Source organism: Tauraco erythrolophus, chromosome 22 (assembly GCF_009769465.1).
Source record: "Tauraco erythrolophus isolate bTauEry1 chromosome 22, bTauEry1.pri, whole genome shotgun sequence".
Lineage (NCBI taxonomy): Eukaryota > Metazoa > Chordata > Aves > Musophagiformes > Musophagidae > Tauraco > Tauraco erythrolophus.
In genome coordinates, this window is record NC_141486.1 from 9,936,240 (window position 1) to 9,964,063 (window position 27,824).

The window sequence follows — 27,824 nt, forward strand, 5'->3', positions numbered from 1 at the left end:
GCGGCGGGGCCTGTAGGCCGCGCGGCGGGCGGGCGGGAGCGGGGAGCGGCGGCGGGGGCTCGGCGGCTGCCGTGTGCGGAGCAGCCTCCCGGCGCCGGGTGGGCTGCGCCCCTCTCCCTCCTCCTCCTCCTCCTCCTCCTCCTCCTCCCTCTCCTCCTCCTCCTGAGGGGTGGGGGCGGGGATGCGGGCTGGGCCGCGGCGGGGAGGGGGAGCCGCCGTCGCCCCCCTGCCCTCCTCCGGCGCGGCGCGGCTTCCCGCCGCCCGGCGGGGCGAGCGGGGCGGGGCGGCGCGGGGATGGGGGTGCGGGCGAGAAACCTGTGCTGCTTCTCCCGGGCGAGGCGAGGGAAGGAGCCCCAGGTGCTGCCCCGGGCCTGCCCCTACCCCCGGCGCGGCCCCGCGGGGCGGGGGGCGGCCGCGGTACCTGCGCCGCATTGTTCGGCGGGGCCGGCGGTGCGGGGGGGGGGGGGCGCGGGGAGGGAGCGCCCCGGCCTTTCTTTATTCCGTCGGGCGGCAGGTGACGGGGCTGCGCCTTTCTTCTGCCGGAGCCGCGGCCGAGGGCTCCCGGAGAGCGCATCCGCCTCAAAGCGGGCTGCTCGCTCCGCGCTCCCATGGCTTTGGATTCCCGAGCGGGTTTTCCGTTGCCAAATAAGCCCTTCGAACGAAAATCCCGAAGGATGCGGGGCCTGCGGTGCTCAGCCCACCGTATTGTGCCTGGCACAACTCCTCCGGTGCGGCTCTGAAAACGCGGGGGGAGCGATCGCCTGTGTAAAAGTCCGCTGCCTTTTGTTTCTGTTTTAGATGGTGGATGTTGATGTTTGTGCGGGTGGAGAGAGTACCAGAAGAAAAATGGATGCCCTGACAGATAGTGCAGTGGAGATTGTCCCTTTGGAGCTCTATGATTCAGCCAGAGCAAAAATAGCTGCTAATCTACAGTGGATCTGTGCTAAAGCCTACGGAATAGGTAAGATCACTTTTATTAGGAAGTCATGCTTGCTTTTGTTCTTGCTTTTTCTGCCTCCCCTGCCATTCCAGAAGTAATGAAATTGGGATTAAATCACCTTTGTTTTAAATATCGATAATATGATAGTCTGTTCTCTCGCGATATGACGTGTTTCCTGGTACCTTCGACAAGAATAATGGAACTACATGAGATGCCCTGAATCAGCAAACCTCATGGTGAGCGCTCACAGATGGTGCTTGTGGAGAATGCCTACCTCAAAATGTTTAAATCCTCGTTTTACCTAAGTCGACTTCCCTCTGCAGGACTGTGTGTCCCTGCTGGCAGGCAGTCCCTCCAGGCTGTCAAGGCTTTAGCATGCTTCCTTGTCTTAGTCATCTTGGCCAACAGATGCCGGGACCTTGACACCCTTTGCATGGTCAGTTAGGATTTTTTTTTTTTGTCAGATGGTGGTTTTGGTTTCAAAATGAACTAAAAAGCAATCCATTTATGGTCAGTGATGTTCTTTTACGTAAAAGAAATGTCGAATGAACAGATACAGTTTGTGTTCTGTGACATCAAACAGCAAGTTGTAGGTGACAGAAGAGTTCTTCTGTCCCATATGTTGTCATAAACCTTTACAGTCAAACATGGGAAAATAAGACATTCTTGGAGTATCATTTGTACAGTATTTTCTGGGCATCTATTGAAATTTGCTTTTTTGTTTTGAACTAGATTTATCTGCCTATTCTGAATTATTGTTACTAGATGCCTCTTAAGTAGCTTCATTATGAAGAAACATGATGGAATACTTGTAGGTTTTGTTTATCCAGAACAAAACATAAAATAAAATAATGTACAGAATCTTGTTTTGGAAAATGAGGTAGCCCTGTTAATCTAAGTCTAATTCGCCAAACTCATAATGTGCTTAATGGATTAGCACTAGCTTACTTTGCGACAAGGCTGAAGAAAAGCAGCCCATTCCTGCAGTTAAATATTAATCCTTGTTGGAGTATTTTTCTAAATTTTCTTTTTTAATATTTCCACCTCTGTCGGTGTTCTCGTTGTTTTAGTGTGTGGGTAAAATAGAAAATCATGGGTTTATAATGTTTAATATTAGCAAAGGTATTTCATTACAGGCAACAAGAGAAAAAAAAAAATTATCAGATGGTGTTCAAAAGTGTGAGAGTTTTGGGAGGGCGTTAGTAAAACATGGATAACTTACAAGAACATTTCCTCATGTAAATATTTTTCAGTTGCTGGAATTGTTTGTAATGTTTCTTGAAGACTTTTTAGTGATCAGAGATAACATGGCTATTCCAGACATGGAGATGCACTATTTATGTTATGACTTGGTTTCAAAAGAAAGCTAATCCTAAATTAGGATGGACTGGGGTGGCTCCTACGCTGCAGAGAAGCTTCATGGCCTCGTGTATCCTGGTGGTGCGTTCTGGGGCTCCGGGGTTGTATCTGTACGTCTTGGACCAGTTCACAGGTTACCAGCAGATCTGTTTGTGCACTTGACAATGCAGACTTACGTTGAATAAGTGTTTGGCTTTCTTTTGATTAAAAATTTTGGAAAAGAAAATTTCATAATGACAATGATGTGATCTCTAGCGGAGAGAAGGCTGTAGCAGCGTTTGCTGGTTTTTCTGCTTGTTCAGATTACGTTTTAATAGAAGTTTAATGCCATGAACAGTAGGATAAAGTATTTTTACTAGGGATTTTGGTGTTGTGTTGTTGGTTAGCTCCAGTGAGTAAGGGTTTTTTTTTGTGTGTGTGTATCTTTGCAGGACCATAGCCCATGGAAATTATTTTGATTTTTGAAATGGCTCCTGCAAGGTGTTGTCACATAGTAACCATTACTTCTGGAATAGCATTGCAAACTACTTAGAAATTTATAAGCCTCTTTAATTCATAGAGAGATGGGTTTAAAAAGGTTTCCTACATCATTATTGTTTTGAGTAATATTTGAACTTAATGCATTACCTGTCATCTCTCAGGATTTTCCCTTTGTGTTAAGATATTGGATGTTGTTCAGTGGGTCTTGGGCAGCTACCAAGCAATTGTGAATTTGTTATATTAAATCTCACTAGGCAGATGAAAGCGTTTGGGGGCTTTTTTGTTATTTTAGGCTTAGTTCTGGTCAGTTTGGTGGGGGGAAAAAAAAAATCTGTGTTTATGATATTAAAACACTGTCTTATGTTCTGAAGTAATTGTTATCTAATAGGGTTTCCATAACTACCTTCAAGTGTCTGAGTAAAGAGTGTTTTTCTGAAACGTTAACTTTGGAATTGGCATATATGCATTGACAGAATTTTGTGCCTTACTCTTTCAAATGCTGATGCATATGTTGGATTTCTTTTTCATCTGTGTAAGGCTAAGCTCTTGCTGAAATGTGGGAATGGTCAAGAACAAGAATTTGATTCTAGTGTAGACTAAAAGTCATTTGTTGTTGTAGGTTTTACCTGAAAGTGTATTTTCTATTTACTGTTACAGGACGTTTTAATTCTCCACATTTAAGCTGGCATCTAAGTAGAAAAACTCAAAATCCTTTTTTTTTTCCTCAAGTACGAATTACCAAGAGCACACATGACACATGATTTGGAGTTGAAGTCCTAGTTTGGGCTTTGTTTCATTTGATGATACATTCCTCCTTTTTTCCCTTCTGGCCATGAAAAGAGAGGATTTTGGTAGCCAAACAACTGAGCACAGCTGCCTTCTCTCTTCAGCACAAATACTGCTGGAGAGACAACCCCTCTCCTTGCATAGGAACTGAGTGGAATGGTTTGTTTCTGGAAGCCCATAGCTCCTCCTGTCCATCTGTGGTGGCTGTCTGGTTGGCAGGTCTTCCACAGGTGGGAGGTCTTACAACTCTTTGGCTGAATTCCAGAAGACCAAGGGGAAGGGTGTTGTGAAGGAAGGTGTTTTCCCATTCGGTGTCACCCCCCTCCCTCTCCCCAAATAAATCTGGGAGTACTGTCATGGATCATTCTACAAACATCTGGAAACCTTCTATACACTTGGGAGGTCACCAAGTCCGTTTAGCTGAGACAGTAGTTTGAGGGAATGGAATTTGGTTAGACCAGAATTATCTTTTTCATCAGCAAACTTCGATTAGAACCAAATGTGCACGTTAAGGAATTCTCCTGGCAGTGTGAAAATACAATTCCTAACTTTTGAGTGGCCAAGGAGCAAGGGTGCCACCGAGTTTGTGGGACTTCAGCACACAGGAGGCAAGCGTGGGAGGTTCCCACTGTGGGAGAGAGCACTGGCACAGTTGGCGGAACGAGCTGGATTGCCGGAGCGGTGCCAGGGCCCCGCGCTGCGCGGAGCTGAGCGAAGGGCAGTGGACCTGCTCCATCCAGTACAGTACTTCCAGTACTTGCAGCTTTCCAATACCTAAAGGGGGCCTACAGGAAAGCTGGAGAGGGGCTTTTTCCAAGGGCAATGACTTTAAACTGAAAGAGGGCAGATTTAGATTAGATATAAGGAAGAAATTTTTTACAATGAGGGTGTTGAGGGACTGGAACAGGTTGCCCAGAGAAGTTGTGGCTGCCCCATCCCTGCAAGTGTTCAAGGCCAGGTTGGATGAGGCTCTGAGCAACCTGGTGTAGTGGAGGGTGTCCCTGCCCATGGCAGGGGGTTGGAACTGGATGGTCTTTGAGGTCCCTTCCAACCCAAACCATTCCCTGATTCTATTCTATGATTCTGTCCCCGCGGGCTCCCGGCAGCAGTCGGCACAGACACAGCCAGCATGTCTTCATTTGGTACACCTTGGGAAAACAGAAAATGAACAATGAAAAATGTTGGTTTCTCAGCAGATTTACTTACTACGCATTAATTTATGTGTAGAAATTATGTTCTCCATCATCATGTTTATAAAAGTCTAGAAATGAAAGGAGTGTATGGAAGTTTTTCAGTGTTGCAGCTTGCTGTTAGCAAGTGGGTTGTTTGTGACCCTTTCCATAACAAATGTTGCTTCTTTAAAACAGTTTGTGAAATTTGGATTTTTCAGAATGCATTTGGTGGGCTTTACTTATTGATTAGGGTTAGGAGCTTTATATAGCTTCCAGACTTAATGCTAACTTTAGCCTGGGACCTTTGGCAAGGTACAGGCAGGAAAGGCAAGGACTAGTGTAAAGCATTGTAGGGGAGATGCAAGTGGTGGCTTTTCTTGGTCTTTGAAGTACTTAATACTTACCCGTTAAATAAGGCTTTGTGGTACCGTAATAGTTACTGGTTGGTAGAGGCAGTGTGAGCATGTATCCTGGGCTAAATTCCCTAAATCCCTGGGTTCTCTGCTTCTGTTCTTTGTCAGCTTTCTTCTCGGGTCCATGGTAAAAATATTTTTAAGCAAGCTGTTGTGTTTTGTGAATATTCAGTAGTTAACCATTTGTTTCTTTAATAACGCCTGTTTCATAACCACTGAATATTACTTGTGTGAAGTTTACAGGGGTGAAGAATTCCATAATTATTATTTTGTCTCTTCTGCTTCACCCAGGTTTGTGGCTTTATGCTTGATCCAAAGATATGGTAATGAGAGTGCGGTCACTCTCACCAGCAGTATACAAAGTCTTTAGCTTGTTGTTTGTTGTTTTTTTTTCTGCCTGCTGTATGTAAATTTTTGTTTGTAATATTATAGATCACTTAAAGAGTTTATAATACAGTTCTGTAATGAGAACCACCAAAGAATGATTTTATTATAATGCAGGTGGCCTTAGTTGCTGAGAAAGTGTAGCTTCTGCTCATGATCTGCAGCGTAGAGGATATCCATACAGTACTAAATAGTTCTGTGTGAACAGATACTGATACTAATGAAATCCTGCTCAGAATATGAATAAGCCTCGTTCTGTTTACCATGATACTTTGGCTCTCTTTCCATGTGAAACCAGTTCTTCGTGCTTCTGGAGGTAAAATAAGATCTGGGGTGTATCCGCTTCTCTGGTTCAAGGGATAAGCCAAATTTGTTCAGATTGCTGTATTTTTCTTTATCAAATCATGATCAAGTAATCGTCTTTGAACAGATTTTGATGAGTGAGGTAGTAAAGGAAATGGTCCCTACCCTAAAGCACGGAGAGGAGAGCCTGGCAATAATTGTGTCTCTGATGGTCGTTATTTTTGTGATCCTGTAAACTGTGGATCCAGTACACAATGATTTATACTTGGAACTGACAGTTTTTTGAGAGATTAGAACTCATTGATACGATGGAAGATAATTGCTTCATGAGAAATTATGGTAGTTTACTTTTGAGGCCTTTATCTCTTATAAAATAGCTGGTAGAGGTATCCTTCCAGGAGGCTCAGTAGGAAGGAACACTTAAAGAGTTTATGCTGCTGAAACTTGGAAAAAATACATTATTACTTTGTTTTTATAAGTATGGGAAACAGCAAAAATGAGCATTTTTTTCTCTATAATAAGTTGACTGCATGCAACTAAGCAACATGGAGTAAAATCCGTGTAGGAAAGAGATCCAGTCAACTCTGGTATTGAGTGTAGCGTGGTAAATTCTTGGATAGTTCTTGGTAGCAAACTTGGGACAACCTGAATTGGTGATGTGTGCCTTCACAGATCTGATTATCAGGTTACATGCCGTTGTTTTTAAGTTACTGTAAACCACTGGTAGCTTCAAAGCTTTGTGTCTTTTGAACACCTCAGTTTGTCTAAAACTGGCAGCTGTAAAGCTGGTGTTGAAATGAATGCTGATGTTTTCCTGGGGGAACAACTCGGGAAGCACATTAGGAAGAACAGAAGGTGTTTGCAAGCTTTTCGATAACATAAAAGTTACTCCCTTTTGGAATTAAGATGGTATTGGAGACCTTTTCATGAGGGGTGGGGGGGGGGGAAAGATGTTGTTTAATTGTTTTTGTTTTGCTTTGCTAGGGTTTGGTAAACTGCTCAAGCAGGAATTTTTGTAGCTATCGCTTAGAAGTTAATTGCTCAGAAGTTCATTTTTCATGTTGATTTTTCTGAATTCCAAAGCATAAATGTTTTAATGAACTGAATTTTTCTAACGTCTCAGTTCAGTTATAGGTCATGAAAGTAAGGTGTTGAAAAAGATGCTTACAGAAACTGGGGCTTGGAAAGACTGGGACGTTTTCTTCAACAAGAGCATTGACACATTCTGTGGCGAGGCAAGCAAAAAGCGTGTGACATGGTTGGAGTTTGCCCCATCCATAAAAAACAGGGAGAAAAGCTATGCATGATACCAGCGGCTACCTGTGTATCCATGGTGTGTTATTTAAATTAGCGTTAGGTTAACTCTGCTGGTCTACAGTTGGTCTAGAACTGACAGTGTATTTCGGAGATTTTTGGCAATGTGGGAATTTTGACATTTCTGAGGGGGTTTTGGAGAGCGACCAGACCTGGGTGCTGCAAGTGTTTTATGTGGCATTATACCACAAGTAAGAATAATTAGCAGAGATGTGAAAGATAAGATAGGTCTCTTACATTGCACTTTCAGATGCAGATTTCAAATATTGAAGATATCTTGCAGTTAAAGCACTTTTTTTTTTTGTCTGTGGCTGTTTGGGAAGGCTCTGTTATCCTGTTTGAGATAATTGCATCATGTACAGGACACTGACAACCATGATAGTTGAGAGTTTCTCAACTCAGAGTTACATACTATTATAGCATCCTTCTTGAATTACAGTTTTTCCTGCCATTTATTTCTCATTTATTTGTCCCTACCATGTGGATAGTACGGTTATGTCCAGTATGAAATAAATTTGAATTAAATAGTAAAGTTAATATTACAGCTCTTGAGTTTTGGTGGTTTTGTATCTTAAAATTTTTGTGAGCCTTTAGTCAGGACATCAGTTTAGTCACAAAACTGGTCCTTTCTGTCACACACAGGCAAATTTAGCTGGCAGAAGTGTTGTATGCACTAATGTGGAAAATACAACTGGGCAAGTGTTGACAGTGACATAAGTTGCAATTAAGGGAGCATTAATGTTTATGAACAACTTCTTATGATAGTATTCAAATTATTAATCCTGGGGGGAAGTTATCCCCCCCATATCTTTAATCCTGGTCAATCCAAATCCATTCAGTCCTTAAGCAATTGTATGGAGATGAGAAACATGAATTTAGAGGGTTCTTCAATATGGAAGAAAAAGATTTCAGATCTTTTGACTGGATGTTGAGATTAAAGAACAGTAGCCAAGATACAAAGTGTGTGTATTTTTTTGTTTTAATGTATTGATTTCTGTGAAACAGAATCTCATCGCTAACAACTAGATAAATTTATTGCCAGAAAAGGCTTTTAAAAATCATTAAAATATTGCTAGTTTAAAAGAAAATTAATGTGGGAGGTCTTCCTTCTGTCACAAAGGAAGCTGAGCATCACGTTCCAATAGCCACAAGTGTTTGATAATTTGTGTAAAGACCCCAGTGCAGTAGGTGGTATCCGTTGTGGCCGTGTTGAAGGGAATGCTTTTTGCTTTCTGCAGTTAGGTCCTTAAAATAATCGTGGTCTGCCTGGTGGAAAGGGACCTGGAGCACACGGGGAGTGAGCGTTGTGCTGGATGAGGACTGGGCTGCACGGAGAGCGGAGGTGCTGGGGGGTTCTGGCGTTCTTTCTCCAGCTGTTTCCCAGCACCACGGTGGTCTGTGGAGCTGGTGGGGGCAGATGTTCCTACTGAAACCCTCCTCTGAGTACTTCAGGTTTCAGACATTTTGAATTTGCATTTTTTTGTTGTTGTTTTTTTAAAAAAAAGCCTTTAAAACTTGAAATGGTGCTGATGCTCTTGCCAGAAATATGCTGCTTTATGGATATTTGATGAGCTCGTATTCTATCATTTCCTTTCACAGATAATTTTAGTAAAAAGCAATGTGTCTTTGATTGTTAAAGGTGTAGCTGCTTGTAACAAAGCTAAAATGCTGAATTATACGAGCTGCTTTACATTTTGATTTTTTGGATCTTTCCTTAGTCTTTAGAAATGGAAGCTCTAGTTCTCTTTCAGGAGATGGCCATGACCATTAAATGGAATTAGCTTTCAACAGCCTTTCATTTTAGGTCAGGTTGACTAATGTTAAGAAGATTAGAAATATTTGAATTTATTTTCTATTTCACTAAAAATGGACACCCACCTTAAGAAATGCTAGTTAAGTAGTTCCAGTGGGATTTTATTGGGTCTCTTCCAACCATCTTCAGCATATAGTCTGTATATCAGAGCATTCGATGTCACGTAAAGGAAAAATAGTGATCTTAATTTTTAAAAACTTGAAAAGCTTTCCACTTTGAAAAATCGAGGCGGCACTGTGTGGCTAACTGCGTAGCGGTTAGAGCTGTTACGACAACGCTGGTTTACTACGTGTTTTTATTTAAGTGAGGTGTACATCTGGCTCGTGTAATTGGTACCATTCTGTCTTGGTTTCTCTTCTTTATGAACATCAAGTGCTCTGCAGTATGCAAATACTGTGTGGCTTATTTTGCAGTTCAAAGATATGCTCTGGCTAGGAGGTTTTTTTTGAATGGGGAAATTTAATTATTCTGGAAATGAGCTGGATGAGAAGTAAATACGCTGCCAAATTAACAATTCTTTTAACCGTAGATGTACATATTTAAAGTGAACTGTTGAAGTGACTTCAGGGGAAGATCTTCGGAGTGACTGGATAGCATCAGATGGAATTTTATATTTGAAATTATGAAATGTTGGGCTTCTGTTAAGACAACACACTTGAGGCTAGAAAGTAGTTTTCCTGGAGTTGAAGACTCATTATTACTGCTAGGCTATTACAAAGATCAATAGCTTCTAGTCTGCTTACTGAACATGAGAAGAAGTGTTTATTTTGGGATATCTCTATTTTTAACTTGTTTTTTTGTCTTTTTAATAATATCAAGAAACTATTGCTTATAACAGCATTTCCTTCAGCCATTGTAATCGCTTGACATTTTCCTTGTGCCGTAGCGTTGCAACCTTCAACACCAGCAGTGCTTCAGCTGGCAGAGGATGGAGTTGAGATGCCTCGGGCATGTTTGGAGTGATCAGAATATTAGTAGCTGTTGTTAGTGCCTTTCTTTCCTGCCAGCTGTGAAGCTGTGCTGAGGAGTAGCAAAAGTGTAATTCTTTGAGGGCTGGAAACTGGTGGGGAAGAAGTGGTGTGCGAGGATCAAGTCTTCTGTGTTGTTGATTTTGACTCGAACGTAAATTACTCCGCTCAGGATCTGTGCTCAGTTTGAAAAAGTCATAAGACAACTTGAGGAAATTGTGCCATTCTGAAAAAGTTTATTTTAGGCTTGGTTTAAAATTCATGTTGGATCCAAATCTAAGTGGAATGGTTTTGCTTTGTAGGCTTCAATTTTTATATAAAGGCTGAAAAGTGGCAACAGTTTGCTTCAATACCCTTGTCTTCAGAAACACAGTCAGCTCCCTGGGGACTCTTGTTCTGCAAACCCTTTGTAAAATGCTCAAGGTTTTAGTCAGATATTTTGGTCTTTCTATGACCTTTGGCAGCTTAGAACCAAGAAATAAGAACTAAGAACTGGCTTAGTTTTCTTTTTTCAATTTGAGAATGTTTGACTGGCCCCTCTTGGTGACTGAGCGTTGCAGTTAGTTAATTGCTGTGCACGAATGTTCTGGGATAGTGCTTGAAGTAGCTGTAAATTTTGCTTTGAAGATTATATATATGTGTATATATATATATAACCTGTCTGATGCACAGAGCATTTTAGCCTGTGATCGAAGTAAATGATTTATAATTCCAAATAAAATTAAAATACTAATGATATGCTCTAATTGGTAGGGGAGATAATGTACCCTTCTGGTTAAGCTGGGTCTTATTCAAGGAAACAGCTAGACATGTGTAGAGGACAGTGGGACTTTTGTCCATGTTGGAGTGCTTTCTTGAAAGGGACTCCAGTACCTTGAGAAAGCTAACTGGTCACGTATAGGATTTTTTTCTGAAGTATGTATGTGGCAGGAGCAATTACATATGCTTTACTTAATTAAAATTTAAGCACAAAGAGACCTATTGAAAACCACTTGCAATATGAAACTGCAGACTTAATTGCATTCAGTATTTTTTTCGTGCTTGATTTTTTTTTTTTGTTCTTTCATATGCTATCTTTGAATTAAAGTAAAAATGTTTACTTTTGTTTATAACCGATGCCCCTTACTGGTGCCAGTTGTTCCAACTTTTCTTCGTTGTTCCAGATAATGTCCCAGAGGAGCTGAAGGACCCGTTCTACATCGATCAATATGAGCAAGAACATATTAAACCCCCCGTCATCAAGCTGCTGCTGTCCAGCGAGCTGTACTGCCGTGTCTGCAGCCTCATCCTCAAGGGGGATCAGGTGGCTGCTCTGCAGGGACACCAGTCCGTGATCCAGGCTCTGTCTCGGAAAGGGATTTACGTCATGGAGAGTGATGATACACCTGTGTCTGAATCTGATCTGGGCTGCGCACCAATCAAAATGGTTAGCTTAATTAAATCCACCTCATCATCTTCTTTTTATTTAACGCTGGTTAAAATAGTTAATGGAGTGACGAGCTCTTTATTTCTAGGTCACTAACCTCAGGAATTTCTCATTTTAAATACAGCTAGCATATATAATGATTCTTTTCTTAAAGGATTTTATTTTTCTATACTCATGGTTTTCTTCTTTTAGAGTTCTCATATGGCAATGATTGATGCTCTTATGATGGCCTACACTGTAGAAATGATCAGCATTGAAAAGGTGGTCGCGAGCGTCAAGCGTTTCTCTACATTCAGTGCCTCAAAAGAGCTGCCCTATGATTTGGAGGATGCAATGGTTTTCTGGATTAACAAGGTAAAATTTACTTTGAGAAAAGTGTACCTGTTTCTTACTGTCACTTTTTAGATTTTTAAAAAGGTTCTGATGAGTGTCTTCCATCTGTCCTTCTTACCTGTGTATTTCTATCATCTTTTCCACTTCAGATGAAGAGTACTGCTTTATTTACTGTGTCGTTACTGATTACCTCAAGTCCAGAGGTAGTTGGGTGTAATATTCTCTTAATACAGATTGTTATTAATGGTATTTGATTCCCTTATTACTGCAACGTTACTCTAATTTCATCTTGCTTGGCTTCCCAATGTTTCCATATGCATTGGGAAAGAGAATCAAACTAGCAGGGAAATGCAATTTCATTTTCTTAGGGGTGCTGTAATAAAGCTGGTAAATTTTTCAAGGCAAATTTTAAAATAAAGATGATAATTAAGGGCTAAATTAGGAAAACTGTAGAAATTGGGTTCTTTATTTTCAGACAAGCTGCTATGAGTGTCTTCTCTTAGGTGAAGCGTTGTTGGATATTAAATGACAGGATAAACTTAATTCTGACTAACTTGAATGTAGTTAACAGAAATACTGAAACTTTTCCAAGGTCAAGATTAAGTTACTGAAACCCTTTCCAGTGGCAGCAGAGTCACATTCCAAAGAGAATGTTGTCTTTGCAAACCCAGGATTCCCTTGCTGTGATTGTAGCTATTGTTAGTAAGAGAGTTGGTCTTGAAAACTGTTGTAACACGGTATTCTATGAACTTTTTATGTTTGTGTAATGGAGTGACCATTAGGTAAATGGAGGCAGAAGAAAACTCAGCTTGTATGTTCAGGTGTATTTTCATGTTTTTTCTATGCTGTGCCCTTTTAGGTGAACCTTAAAATGAGAGAGATAACAGAGAAAGAGATTAAATTAAAACAGCAACTGATGGAAAGTCCAGGGCACCAAAAGGTAAACCAAATTTGTCTTCAGTTGTGATTTTGCGTATTGAGGATTAATGGATTTAAATATAAACATCTCAGCCTTTTCTTTGTCAGAAAAATGTGAGGCATCCAGTCCTCGAAACTCCTGAGATTTTGTGCATGCCAGTTGTTTTGTGTCTGTCGTCAGTGCCCTTCCTTATCTTTCAAGGCCACTGGTATCTTCTGACTTTCCTGTATGTTTCAGTTGGACTAAAATAACTGTGGCAACTTGAAATAACTTGTGTCAACTTTACATGGGTAAATATGACTCAGCTTTCACAGCACAAAATATATGTTATATATTTTGAAAGCTCTTGGGGCATATTCGTTTTGCATGGGTTAATTGTCTAATGTATATCCAGAGGCTTATTCTAGTTCTCTCTAGTAAGCATACTCTTGGCATTCAAATATATGTGTGTGTTTGTAGTTTTTCCACCTTTTTCCCTTGAAATTATATCACAATGCACTAACATTGCAAAATATAGTACACTTTCATTTCTGGAGAAGGTAAAAGAGATCTTTCTCAAAGAGACTGTGTGTCAGCTACCTGAGCTCCAAATTTATCGTTCAATGAAGCCTTAGGAAAAACTGCCAAGTTCTTTTCTCTAATTGGCATTGCTGTGCAAACGAGATAAATGTGACATACGAACAAGGCACAATTGTTTAACTCTCATGTTAGTGGCAAAGGTTTTTTTATGTGCTTTTTATGTAAAATAGTATCCTTCAACGATAAGGGGCTGAAGAGCTGTTTGATTTACAAGTCGATGTGTGATCTGAAGGATCAATTTAACTGTTTGACTCTATTGAGTTTCAAGCCTCGTTTTAATATTTTAAAATGTAAATTTCCAGGCCACGACCCCTCTAAAATATGAAAGTGTTGATTGCTGAAGTGCATTTAAGTATTACTGCTTTTAACTTGCATTGCTGATGTTCCTTTCCTATTCCTACGTTCCTTTCCTTGCTTCCTGAGCAGTCTCCTTCCAAATGGTATTGGAAATTAGTACCTGTAAGTGAACTACTTTTACACCAGTTGTCATCCACAAGATCATGGCTTTTTAAATTTCTTCAGAGTGTTTGCTTCCATTACAATGCTTTTTAGATGGTCTTTGAAAAAAAAACTGTAACCTTGTGGGTCATCAGGCTTGGTTTTCACAACATAAGTTTTGCATACTGTACAGCATATAGCATAATCACAGCATTTCAAAACTGTTTCCACAGTGCAGGAGTGAGGGATGTGGAGTAGCAGCAAAAGCACTAGAAAATTAAAACCAGTCAAAATGGTTGCGTTTACTGGTTTTGTTGTAAGTGGGCAATTGCCCGCAGCACTAAGGTGGTACAAAAGCTGGTCGGTTTAAATCGTTGCTTAATCTTTGAATCCACAGTTAAGGCACTCACATGTTTGCAGTCGTTCCTTGAATGATGCTCTTGCACTGCTCTTACACCTGCTCTTGCACAGGTTGGTAAATCTGTCAAAACCAGAACGCCGTTGTTCGTTGAGATGGGTTAGAAGATTTGACAAACCAGTTTGGACCCGTTATGGCAGTTGCAGCAGTTGTGTGGTAAATCAGTGAGACTGAAGCTGGGAGGAGAAACACAAGTAACGTTTTACCTATTGGAACTAAATACTTATTTTCTTTATGACGAAGTGTGAAAACGGAATATCGTTTCCACCATTATAAAAAAAAAACATTGTACTTCTAGGATACAAGCCTGCTTGCTTTTGGCTGAGTTTCCTGGGTCTGTTTCAACTTGCAGAGGTTTTTCTTTGTTCCTCTGCTTTCCTTAGCCTTAATGCCCTTTATCCTGCACTTGCTGGATTTGGTGTTTTTAATTTTCTCTCTGGGAAGATGAGAGCTGTTGTCTCCGTTGCCAATTCCAAAAGGCAGGTGTGATCGGGCAGTCGCCTGTCCCCACGATCTCTCTGCCTTTCTACAGAGAGCTCAGTCCCACTCCTCTGCCTCATAATGCTTTACTCATTTGAACCAAATGTACGGACTGCAGTAAAAACTTTAAATACCTGAAATTAAGGAAATTTGAGTGGGGACCTGCAGGCTAATAAAATCCGTGACAGAGCCCCATCTTCCAGCCTCATTTAATGACCTGTGACAATACGTAACGAAGTGGTGACCTGGTGCTCATCACTTACACGATCTCTAAGCACACTAGAACGTATGGATTTGAGGGATACCTTTGATAGCCTTTAGAGGAAGTTGAGTAGGTCCATATTGGGACAGGTTGCCCAGAGAAGCTGTGGCTGCCCCATCCCTGGCAGTGTTCAAGGCCAGGTTGGATGGGGCTTTGGGCAACCTGGTGTAGTGGAGGGTGTCCCTGCCCATGGCAGGGTGGTTGGAACTAGATGATCTTTGAGGTCCCTTCCAACCCAAACCATTCTATGATTCTATGATATTTTGATTATAGACAACTGGGTGAGAGTAGAAGAAGCTACAGGAATGGAATCGACTTGCAGGGTATCATTGAGCATGTTGGTGGTAAAGGAAGGAGTAAATACCAGTTCTCACTGCTAGTCCAGTACCACTTAGGTTATACTGGTTTACTGACAGATTTTGCAGTCTCCATAGTAGTTGTCACACTGTGTCACTTCTGTATTTCTTTTTTTCTTTTGTAATTTTTTTCTTTTTTTTTTAAATATAGGTGTCTCTATTTCAGTAGCACCCATTTCTGCACTTTAATGCATACAGATGTATGCATGGGAGGGGAATAAACCACAAATCTTGGCTTAGAATGTAGGAGAGAATTCAGAATTTTCAGTGTAAAAGACTGAATGATTAAAATAATAATAGTTGAGCAATAAAGAAGGAATTAACTAAAGCTTATAAAAAACCTCCTTCATGATAAATTTATGGGTTTTTTTACCAAAGCTAAGATAAACAAGGAATTCTTACAGCTTTTAGTGTTCAGTATTGACTGTAGTTGGTTTAAATTTAATTTAAGCCGATCAGAAAGGAAATATTTGTCTACTTTCTATACAGGAGGAATTAAAGTTTAAAAATAAATTTCTGAAGTTTGTCTTTAATACGCTTACTTCGACTAAGCGGAGAAGTGATGAACCTTTTAAGCTAACCAGTTCACCTTGGTGTGCACGCCTATTTTATCAGACTTAATGACCACCTTTCCAGTGCATAATGGATGTTGCTAATGCATTTGAGTTGATTTTCATGTTTGAATAATCACCATCGTCTATCTCGCTATTTCTTTTTGTGTAAGCCTGATCTGATGCATGCCATATCGCACTGCATGCTGGAACCAGTGGAATATGCTCGTGTGGTACAGTATGATTCACGTTCCATTACATATTGTGGAGTGCTCCAGGCTGGGGAAAAAATAATTTGCACCTGGTAGAAGGACAGGAAGAATAGCATTAGCATGTAGACGTAGCTTTTCGAGTTACTTGCCTTTGCCAGGGAAGCTTAACGTAGCATCTTTGTATCCGTTCAAAATAAATAAATGAAACAGGTTCTTATTACTCCGATTGTAAGTGATCTTCGTTCCTTGGAACAGATTTTTTCGCAGCCTGTGCCATCCTCAACTGACACGTATGTGTGTGTTTGTGGAAAGAGCTTTCCCAGGTCGTCTTGGAAAGCGTATGATACCATTGGTTAAAATCCACCTTTCCTCTGCTGATGGAATACATTCTCTGTGTGTCTGCGTGTTAGGCCAGCACATCAGCCAGGAGAGTTACGTGCCTGGTGGTATTGGTGTGCCAAAGTGTAAAAGGAATCTTTTTCCAGCACGGAGGTGTTTCTGCTGGGCTCTGGAGCGTGGTGTCCTTGCGCTTGCCCCGATCGCTTTGCTGCTCAAACGTAGATGCAGCCTTCTGGTCTCGCTGGCATGTGGGTGCCTGGTAGATGCCAACACTAAAGCTTTTCTTGCAAAAACTGCAAGAAGCAATGCCAAGGCTGGTTCTGTAGCTGACTGGCTTTAGCTACTCTTCAGCTGTGCTCCGACTTGCGTGCAGGCCAGGGGTGGTTTGCGGAAGAGTTTGATATCCATCTGTAGGGAAGTCGGGGAGGGTTTTGCCGTTGATGTGAAAGGCCTGCTTGCTCCTCTTGCTGACCGTTTTTGGAAGAGGCTGTGGTTTTTCCTTTTGCACGACATCTTGCCAGACATTGAGTGTTCTGGATCTCTCAGAGAGAACTTTGCTGTCTGTGGGCATGAGGGCAAGTCCGTGGGTGCAGGTAACATATCAGTAATTACTAGCTCATCTGAATTATTTTTTGCTGTGTGTTTTTTCCCCGCCCCCCAAGCTTTAAGTGTTTCCATGTAGTTATCTGTCTCTCTTTCTTTGGATCTGCTGCATTCATGCATCTGTGTGGAAGGATTTTGACTTAAATTGCTTGTGCTAAGTTAAAATGTGTGAATGAAGCTAGGAACTCAGCAGCACGGATTGCTTCCGGATATGAGGAGAATGATTAAAAGGGAAGCACCGTATTCTTCAGAATTGGCTTCCATTGAGAGAAAAGTATGACCTGGTAAATTGTTTTTGAGTTAGAGCAGAATGCTATAAAGGATCCACCGTAAAGAGTTTTCAGCGCTTAAGAAAAATTCCTTTTTTTTTTTTCCTTTTCTTTGCTATCATCATGTGAACACTTGTTTTCTGTCGTTAGGTGCGTTACCGAAGAGACCATCTGTCAAGCAGACAGTTACCTTACTTTCCTTTGCTTGAAGATTTGATGAAGGATGGTAGCGATGGTGCTGCTCTTCTAGCTGTGATACACTATTATTGTCCAGAGCAAATGAAACTAGATGGTATGTAATAAGTTTCTGAATTATTTCTAAAAGATAATTGAAAAAATTCTTCAGTCTGTAGAAGTTGAACTAGAAATACGTTATAAAATAATACAGCACATCTAACAGGTGGTGGACTGCAGCAAAATAGAATCAGGTCACATATAGAATCTGCATGAAATCAGTGTATTTAAAAAGTAACCTCTCTTTGATTTTTGATTTTGATTTTTTTACTCAGTATATTTAGAAGGCTCTGCTCTGTATATTATGAGCAACAACATAATCCTTTCTTTTATAGATCTAGATGATATGTCTGTCTTTATTCAAATAACTGAGCTTGGTTTCAATAGACCATAAAACAGGAATACGTGTCCACTACTGTTAGCTGATAATTCTTATGTCCTTCTGTAGGAGTACATAATTTGACATTTTAAAATCTAGATTTTAAAATAGTTTCTCCTAGTCTTAAGCAATTGTCACTCTTCAGCATATCAAACATGAACTCTTGTTCCCAGAAAATGTTTTTCTTAATAATTCAATGTCCTTGTTGCATTTAACTTCTACAAATCAACATTCTGTATTGGTTTTTAAATTCTTAGATATGTTGTACCTTGCAGAGCTCCTGAATGTTTTCAGAAGGAACCAGCACTGTGAATCCTAGGAGTAACCTTTTATCATTTGCAAATCAAGATGTCTCTTATTCATTGCTTTTGTATTTTGTTGTTATGTGTGTTCTGTGTAGCCTGCTTACCTTTTCTGTTGCTGTTATAGACAGAATCCTATATGGATTCTAAAATGAATGCAAAATTGGTAGTGTTTTACCTGTGTTTTTCTTCCTCTTTTTCCTATCCCTCTGGTACTTAACAGGTAGAGAAATGTCACTGGTAGCCAATAAATACTAAATGATGGTGTATAAGCAGTCTGTGAAGTTCCTGTATGTAGTGTTTCTGCTAATTATGGGTGGAAGTTTTAATTCATTTGGATAGTGTCATAATTTATTCCTTTTCTCACCTTTCTAGATATTTGTTTGAAGGAGGTAACTTCAATTGCAGACAGCCTCTATAACATTCAACTTTTGAGAGAATTCTCAAACGAATATCTAAACAAATGCTTTTACCTCACGTTGGAGGACATGTTATATGCTCCTTTGGTTTTAAAGGTAAGAGACATAATGCAGGATATGTTTTTAAATAAAATGTGGGTAAATCGTAAGGATTTTGTCACTGTGGGGTGTGTCTGTTTTTCTGTTTCAGCCCAACGTCATGGTATTCATCGCGGAACTCTTTTGGTGGTTTGAGAATGTCAAACCAGACTTCGTACAACCAAGAGACATTCAGGAGATAAAAGATGGTGAGTTTTTAAATTTCGATAAATGTTAACATGCTGTTTAAAAAATACTTACATTACAATAAAACTGTTGCACAGCGGTGTTTTCTTTGGAGTTTTGTTTCTCCCCAAACTTCCTGCTTGCTGGGGATCTTTGAAAGCAGGAAAAATGGGAGTAAAGTTAGTCCTAGATCCACTTGAGTTCTAACTTTTGGAATGAGATGGGCAGGTAATTTTTTCCCTAGACCTTCTAATTATTTACTTATAACTTTTCCATTAAGGCCACTAAGATACATATTTTAAATACAGACTATTACTTCAGGTTTCAATTTAGTGTTGTGTCATGAAGTTTTCATTCTAACGTACTGCAATCTGAAAACTTGCTGTTCTGTTGTTTTAATGGCTGGTGTAAGTTGTGCTCATGCTATCAATACATGCACAGTTAAAACAGTGTTGCAGCAGAAGAGCAGTCGTCCACCTGTTCCTATTTCCAACGCAACTAAGCGGAGTTTCATGGCCAGCCCTGCCACCACAGCTCCAGCAGACTTGCAGCCCTCGGCTCAGGTGGGCCCTGAAGCTTGCAACAGATACTACCTGCACCCTGAGGAACCTGACTACCTGTAAGTCTGTTTTCATGGGTTTTAGACCAATCTCCAATTGGTGCTTCCATTGGGATAAGGAATTTCTGCTGATTTTTGCCACAAATTGAGTGACTTGAAGTTGTGTGCAGTCAGTCTCTAAAATATTCTCAGTTCTCAAGTTCAGAGAAATATTTTGCACTGGTGTGTTTGATCTTTGGCAAATGGTGGTAAGCCCCACCAGTAAATGCAACCATTGCCTTACAGAAGAACTTATTCTAATTTCTATTTTGAAAAAAAACATGGAACATGAAAACTGCTCAAGCAGTTCAGCTTTACTAGCCATATTCTATAAATGGTGACGTGAAAACAAACTTAAATAGGATCTGATGTACAAGAAGGGTAATGACAAGGTTTTTAAGCCAGCCTAAGTTTGATGTCAACCAGTAAGTTATTTAAGCCTTCACTTTGTCTCTAATGTGTTGTTTACATAAGCTACATTTCCAATTTGCTGTATGTAAGAACTTAAACAGTTTAATTTCAGGTAGTAGGTTTACTTTTGTATTGTTACACGTAAAAACCTTTTCTTCTCTGTAAGTAATTTCTTTAACGACATGTTACTGTGTTTTAAAGAAGATGGGGAGTAACTATTATCAGTGTAAGTTTGCAACTGTATAATTTCTCTCATTATAGAAAAAAATCTTGTAGTAATGAATTTTTGCTCTTCTGAATTAGTGGTAAAGGAGGAACCCCTGCCTTTAGTCCTTCCCATCCACTGCTCCCTTTGAGACAAAAGCAGCAAAAATCTTTACAGGGAGAAGACAGTCCTGGTAAGTCTACCTTGAATTTGCATTTCAACAGGCAATGACCATCAATGTCAATACAGTAATGAATAAAAATATAAGTTCATATATGTGAATGATCTAAAATTGAATTAAACTGCAGTCAGCTGAGTGGTAAGCATGTTTAGTTTGAGTATATCATCTTTGCATTAAGAGATTGTAAAGAACTTTAAAGAAAGTTACTGAATGTTTCAGATTTTTATTTCTCTCATAAATGAGATTATTTCTCAGAATCTGAAGTGCGAGAAATTAGGACTAATAATACATATTCTGTGAAAAGAAAGGAGAAAGCCAGGTTTTTTTCCTTTGCCTCTCGTTTCATGGTGGGGGGCGCGATGGGGAAAGCAAACTGAACGGTTTCACATTTGGAAATCTGAAAGTCAGATATGTATATGTGGTCACTTTGCATTCTATTTTTTCAGGCTTTGACTCTCTGTCTTTGGTTAATATTTCAGCAAATCTATTTTCTGCTGCCATCTCTTGGTAGAAGAGTTTATTATGTTTAGTATTAAATGAAGTAAAAGGGCTAGTTTAAAGACCATTCCTAAACCATTAACAATTTAAAAAATATTTCAGGTCATCGACATCGTTCTAATTCTCTGACCCGTGTTGACGGGCAGCCACGAGGTTCAGTTCTTGCATGGCCAGAGAGGAAACCCAGGTAACAGATGCATTTAAGTATTAATATATTGGTTAATGAAAGGGTACTGTGACAATTTCATTGTAATAATGTGGTATCACTTCCTTAGAACTGGACTGAGAGTTGCTTAATTTTGTTTCCTTTTAATGTATGTGTTCAGAGATGACTGAGTTTAGGGTTGCGGTTAAAAATACTTTAAACATGATTTTCAGTAAACTTTGTTGAAAATTTAAGTATCTGAAGTTGCTATTTAGTATCGCTGGTTGCTTTTGATTCAGGATACATTTTTCAAACGGAGCAAAAATTTTGGATGTCTAGATCATGATCCTTGCTTTAGCAAATTGTAACTTTTTATGCCTAAGCATCAGAAGACTGTTCTTGTCTTTTCTAGGCCTCTGTCTCAGCCAACACCATTTGCTCTTCATCATTCTGCCAGTACTGATGTGGACCCTGGGTCTGGTGACAGCATTAGTCTGGCTAGATCAATCAGCAAAGACAGTCTTGCTTCAAACATTGTTAACGTAACTCCAAAAAATCAACCCCATCCTCCATCAATGAAAACTAACGGGAAAAGCTTGCTGAACAATGTTGAAATCGAGGATGAAGATGAAGAGCTTATTGCAATAATCAGATCTGAAGAAAGGCCGAACCGTGGTGATCCTGAGTTGCAGAATGCATCTGCCAGGGTACCCAGCATAGTTGCAACTGCATGGTCTCCAAAAACAAATAGTGAGACTTCAGAAAGCAAACCAGAAAGTTTTTACTTGGAGCCTTTAATGCCTGCCGTTCTAAAACCAGCAAAGGAAAAACAGATAATCAATAAAGAGGATGAATGTGGGGAGGGGAAACAAAGGAGTTTTCTAACAAGGAGGTTAAACGAAGGACACTTGCCTTTGATCCGCAAGAAGACAAATAGCAGTCGTGGTGAGCATGACCTCAATAGGACTTTTACTCCCATTTCTAGTTCTGATTTCATTCCTGTTGCAGATCCTAGTGCTGCAGATTCGGTGGCACTGGTGGAGGCAAGTTTAGAAGCTTCCAGACCTTTGGCTAGTAGCAGTTTAGATCCTTCTGCTCAGGAGCTATCCACTGGAGGATTTTTTCTTCATGCTGCTAAATCCGATGATGACATAGCAAGTAAAGTCAATGCAAGTTACGTGAAAAGCCTCAATTCGCATGTTACGGATACTACGTGGACTATGGTGAGACAGGACTCTGATTCAGATCTCTTAGACATAGAAGATGCTGAACAGGATTTGGTGGTCATAGATGACCATCCTATAGTCGCTAAATACATTGGTGAGGAAGAATCTGCAAAATTGCAAGAAGATATGAAAGTAAAGGAACATGAAGATAAAGATGATGCTAGTGGACGTTCCAGTCCATGTTTGAGTACAATTTCTCAAGTTAGCAGTGTGTCAGTGGCTAGTGGGAGTGTCCGAATGACCAATTTCGCAGAACGAAAGCTTCAGAGACTTAATAGCTATGAAACAAAGTCCAGCACAAGCAGTTCACAAAAGACCACACCAGATGGGTCAGAAAGCTGCCCAGCACCACTGACCACATGGAAACAAAAGCGAGAACAAAGCCCCAACAGACAAAATAAAGACAACGTTAATTTTTTGGCTTCTGAATTGGTGCAGCTTCATATGCAGTTGGAAGAGAAACGAAGGGCAATAGAAGCTCAGAAGAAGAAAATGGAAGCCTTATCAGCAAGGCAGCGACTAAAATTAGGCAAGGCAGCTTTCTTGCATGTTGTTAAAAAAGGGAAATCTCCTGACACTCCACAACCTCTTAAACCAGAACATTTTGCAAAAGAATATTCTCGACACAATGGCGAAGACTTAGATGAAGTTTCTGTGGGTTCCAAGTCTGAGGAGTTTCTTGTGAAAGAGGAGGAGAGAGAAGAAATGCTTAATGATTCTCAAGAAGTAACAAAAGTAAAAATGCAGGAAAGCTTAGCTTTTGCTGAGCAACATAAACCAAAAGACTCTGCTGCTATACATGATTTGGAAAAAAGTAAAATTATTTCCGTTGCTCTTCTAGAAGACAATGTCACTGAAGTGGATATAAATGAATGTGATCTTTCTATTGAAAAACTGAATGAAACAATCAGTACACTTCAGCAGGCTATATTAAAGATTTCTCAGCAACAGGAACTACTTATGAAATCTCCGTCAGTGCCATCACCAGGAACCAGAAGTAACTCTCAGGACCAAAAGGTAAAACCATCAATTCATTTTGTTGAGCCTCTGTCTCCAACTGGAATGAGCAGTCTTCGTAAACCACCTCGATTTGGTCAAGGAAGGAGTCCTCGATCAGGAAGACCTGCTGATCTGAAAGTCACTAAAGACAGGCAACAAAATTCAGCGCGCGTTAAAACCCCAACGCCAAGTCTGGAAACCTTACCACATTTAAGGCCGTTTCCATCCAATAGCTTGTCAAAGACACCAACAGAAATGGGCCTGGAAAACAGTCCTGATCACGGAAGTGGTTCTCAAGAAAAGTGTTTCTTTGATACCTATAGACTTCATGATGAGAGCAACCAACGGGCATTTGTTCTCTCCACCTCCAAAGATGCAAATATTATTTCTGAAATGGGCAAAGAGATGAACGACAGCTTCAAGGAAACAGGGTTGAATTCTTCTGATGGCTCAGGAAAAGAAAATGTCCCAGTGGATGAGCCACTGAGAAGCAAGGCTAATCTCATTGAAGTAGACTTGTCTGACTTAAAAGCTCCAGATGAAGGAGAACTTGAAAACCAGGATAGCTCTACGGATATCATTAGTGAAGGTGATCAGAAGTCTGGTGTGGGTTTTTTCTTCAAGGTAAATAAATTACCTTTATATATTTGGTTATTGTTACACATTTGCCCAGCATTAGAACTTCTTTTTTCCACTTCAGTCTTCTGGTGGGAAGCTGTACATTCTGGTTGCAATATTGGGATTTTTAAAAACTGCATTGGAAAAGAATTGCTTGTGGAGGAAAAAAGGTTTGGACTTAATATATGAAATCCTGGCTCTTGTTAATTTTACTAGGAACCAGGATTAACCTTGCTTTTCTTCTCTTCCCTTTTGTTTTTTTTTTTCTATCTGAGAAACACAAACATGTTGTAAATAGCACGAAAGAATCACAGAATGCAACGGGAAGAATTTACTGCTTTGAGATAACCAGCTTTCTGTGAACCTTTGTCAACTGAAAGAAAAAAAATTCTGATGGAACACAGTTATCTAGTAAAAGCCTGCTGAACAGGTTTTAAAACTTGTCTGTCTGAACTGGGTGTTTTTGGCATTTGCACCCAAATTTCTCCCATTTTGAGCAGCCTGACAGCCTAAAAGTCAAGGGCTGTCGTGGAGAGTTTAGTTGTGTGGCCGTAGATGCAAGTAGAAGATATGTGTCTGCTCCTTCTGGTGAAGTTCAGAACTGCTATCGGAGCACTTAGTATCTTCATTTGTGCTTAGCAATGATTGCTGTGAATACCTCAAATGTGCTGACATGACAATACTTTTTTAAAATTTCTGTTTCAAGAAAGTTGAGCTAGGCTGTCTCAATCTCAGTGGATTTGACTTCTGCTTTTCTATAGCATGATGAATATTAACTCAAAGGTTATTATGCTGGGGTTATTTGTGCTGTCCATCCTAGCCCACGTGGTAGTTGGCGTTGTACTTTGCAGTTCCAGAAGGGGTTTTTGTTTTGTTTTGTTTTTTTCTCTCCTCACAGACCTAAGGGAACACTGAAACTGCCTCTTAAAGTATTCTCGAGCAACAAAAAGTTCAAACAAGTTCTGATTTGCACTCATTAATTCTAAAAATGTAAAGATTTCCAGAAGTGATAGCCTGTTTTTTCACTGAAATCCTCAGCAATCTTGTGATATCCAGCTTAATATATTTTCTTCTGTTCTTTAAAACTCCATCCCTATGAATTTTGCAGGATGAGCAGAAAGCAGAAGATGAGCTCGCGAAAAAACGTGCAGCGTTCCTTTTAAAGCAGCAGCGCAAAGCTGAGGAGGCTCGAATTCGGAAACAGCAGTTGGAGGCTGAAGTTGAACAAAAAAGAGACGAAGCTCGGTAATAACATGTGGCTAAGAATACTTCTTTTTATCTTTAAGGTGAGGGAAATGATTATATGTTGAATATAACGTGTTTGCTTTTCAGTCGCAAAGCTGAGGAGGACCGAATACGGAAAGAGGAAGAGAAGGCTCGAAGAGAACTTATCAAGCAAGAATATCTAAGGAAAAACAGCAGCAAATTTTGGAGGAGCAAGGGCTTGGAAAGCCCAAATCAAAGCCCAAAAAACCCAGGCCAAAGTCGGTCCATCGTGAAGAGTCTTACAGTGATTCAGGGACAAAGTGTTCTTCCACGCGTAAGAGTTTTGATCTGTTTGCTCTCACTGAGTCTGCGAATCCGCTTTAACAAAACGTGTTTCACATTTTCCCTTCTATTTTGCAGCTGATAATTTGAGCAGTGCTCAGTCTGGTTCCAGTCTGTCTTTGGCCTCAGCAGCAACAACTGAACCTGAAAGCGTACACTCTGGTGGCACGCCATCTCAGAGGTAGAGATAGGCTTAATTTGATTTTTTTGTTGTTTTTTTACTGTGTTATGAAATAGTGTTGGCATTCAGCGTTCTTTGCTTCAGTTCACTGGCATAGAAGCACAATAGTAATTAGTGAATTCATCTTCTATTTTATGTGGCTGCCAACTCCGATGTTCTGTACAAACTTGCAAATTTGTTTGGTTTTCTCCCAAAGGAATAATAGAATTTTGCTCTGATAATCTAGCAGGGAGAATCTGACTGTTTTGAGTGAGGAAAAGGGACAACAGCCTGTTCTTTTCAGGGCCAGTGACTGGTGACTTTATTTAAGATTGGAGGGGACAAAACCCAGTATCTTGGAATATCTTTTTTAAAAATTATTTCCCCCTTCCCCAACAGAGTTGAATCTATGGAGTCCTTACCGATCCTGAGCAGGAATCCAAGCAGAAACACAGAAAGAGACTGGGAGAATGCTTCGACAGCGTCTTCTATTGCTTCAGTGGCAGAATACACAGGTGACTTTTGCTTTAGGCTGAGCATTTGTTACGAATAGCAGGTCATAAAAAGCTGTGGTGTATTCGATGTGACACGTTGCTCTTTTTGAGAAGTTGTCAGATGCATTTTGTTCTGTTTAATATCTCTAAAAGTAAGTTAGTGTAGAAAAATATTTAAGGTTTTTTTTTTCCACTTTGAATGAATATCTTAATTTTCATAAATGTAGGGCAAATTATTTTTATTTATTTATTTCCTTAGGTCCAAAATTATTTAAGGAACCCAGCAGCAAATCAAACAAACACATTATTCACAATGCTATCTCTCATTGCTGTCTTGCTGGAAAAGTGAACGAACCGCATAAGAATTCAATATTAGAGGTAAACATTAAAATACAAAATTACTAATGCACTCATAATAAAATGTGTCTGTAACACTCACTTTGTAATCCCACTGATGCACTGTTCAGCCTGGAGAAGAGAAGGCTCCGGGATGATCTTACTGCAGCCTTCCAGTGCCTAAAGGGGGCCTACAGGAAAGCTGGAGAGGGACTTTTTACAAGGATGTGTAGTGATAGGACAAGGGGCAATGGCTTTAAACTGAAAGAGGGGAGATTTAGATTGGATCTAAGGAAGAAATTCTTCCCTCTGAGGGTGGTGAGGCACTGGCACAGGTTGCCCAGAGAAGCTGTGGCTGCCCCATCCCTGGCAGTGTTCAAGGCCAGGTTGGATGAGGCTTTGGGCAACCTGGTGTAGTGGAGGGTGTCCCTGCCCATGGCAGGGGGGTTGGAACTGGATGATCTTTGAGGTCCCTTCCACCCCAAATCATTCTGTGATTCTGTGATTGTAGTGAATGCCATTTCCAAAAACGTACCTGTGTTGAGAATCCCTTACTTCCCGTGGCTGTACGGACTTACGCAGAACACGATCCTGTATTAAGAGCTCGACTCTTAATTTTATAGAAGGACTGAAATCGTAGTTACTGCTCTGGTGTTTCAAAAAACTTTAAACACTTATTCAGCTCTATGTGAAAGACTAAAGCTTGGGAGTTTTCACTGTGAACAATCTGTGTATGTGTTTGTTTATTTCCAACACAGGAATTAGAAAAATGCGATGCCAACCACTACATCATTTTGTTCCGTGATGCTGGCTGCCAGTTTAGAGCACTTTATTGCTACTATCCTGACACTGAAGAAATCTACAAGCTGACTGGAACAGGGCCAAAGAGCATCACCAAGAAAATGATTGACAAACTTTATAAGTACAGTTCGGACAGAAAACAGTTTAACGTGATTCCAGCCAAAACCATGTCCGTGAGCGTGGATGCTCTCACCATTCACAACCACTTGTGGCAAGCCAAGCGACCCGCAGTGCCAAAGAAGACTCAGACTCGGAAATGACACTGAGTTCTTGGGGAGAAGGTTGCTGAACGGGATTGCATCAGAAGAAGACATGTTTACCATTTTCCTCCAGTTTGGTATGATATGTGCAGAACCATAAACGTTTTTTAAGAAGCTTCTCACCAGAAACCGTGGACGCAGGTTGCGAAGAATGAAGGAACGTTGCCAGTGTTTTTGATGAGTAAATCTGCTGTTACACCCCATGCTAACTACTGTGGCTTTCAACTGATGAGGGACTGTGCATGTAGCAAGATCTTTTAACAAGTGGATTTCCTTTTACTTGAAGCTTTTCATCGGTACAAATTGGGAATAATTTAGTTCTGTTTCCTCTCCACCTCATTCCCTCCTTTTTCCTGTCATTCTTAAAGTTGGCGAGCTCCGAACTTCAGTAGAAGGATTGAACCGATCTTGGGTGAAGTGGTTTGGGTTTGGTTTGGTTTTTTTAAACGGTCTTGAGGGAAATCTTCCTTTCAGGCTTTTTTGAGGAACTGTTTAATACATCAAATTATTGTACTGTATCTACTGCCAACGTAAGTCCAGCTCTCAGATTTCTGAAAAAAAAAACAAACAAACCAACTTGTGCTGCTCAGAACAGTTTACTTGCAGTATCTGTTTAGGATAAGCATTGC

The 27,824-nt window shown here is 40.3% G+C and overlaps 1 protein-coding gene across 1 annotated transcript; it reads left to right on the plus strand.

Annotated features, from left to right (window-relative positions):
- Nucleotides 1–294: 294 nt before the first annotated feature.
- Nucleotides 295–27,551, plus strand: CAMSAP1 (calmodulin regulated spectrin associated protein 1). The gene is given in 20 exon segments (XM_086624968.1): nucleotides 295–357; nucleotides 799–961; nucleotides 11,096–11,358; nucleotides 11,551–11,712; nucleotides 12,551–12,631; nucleotides 13,616–13,648; nucleotides 17,268–17,409; nucleotides 18,408–18,547; nucleotides 18,642–18,738; nucleotides 19,157–19,334; nucleotides 20,028–20,122; nucleotides 20,711–20,795; nucleotides 21,166–23,602; nucleotides 24,705–24,841; nucleotides 24,929–25,005; nucleotides 25,008–25,136; nucleotides 25,223–25,325; nucleotides 25,704–25,819; nucleotides 26,058–26,176; nucleotides 26,893–27,551. Coding segments are annotated over 20 exon segments (4,923 nt in total). The 3' UTR covers nucleotides 27,196–27,551.
- Nucleotides 27,552–27,824: the final 273 nt, after the last annotated feature.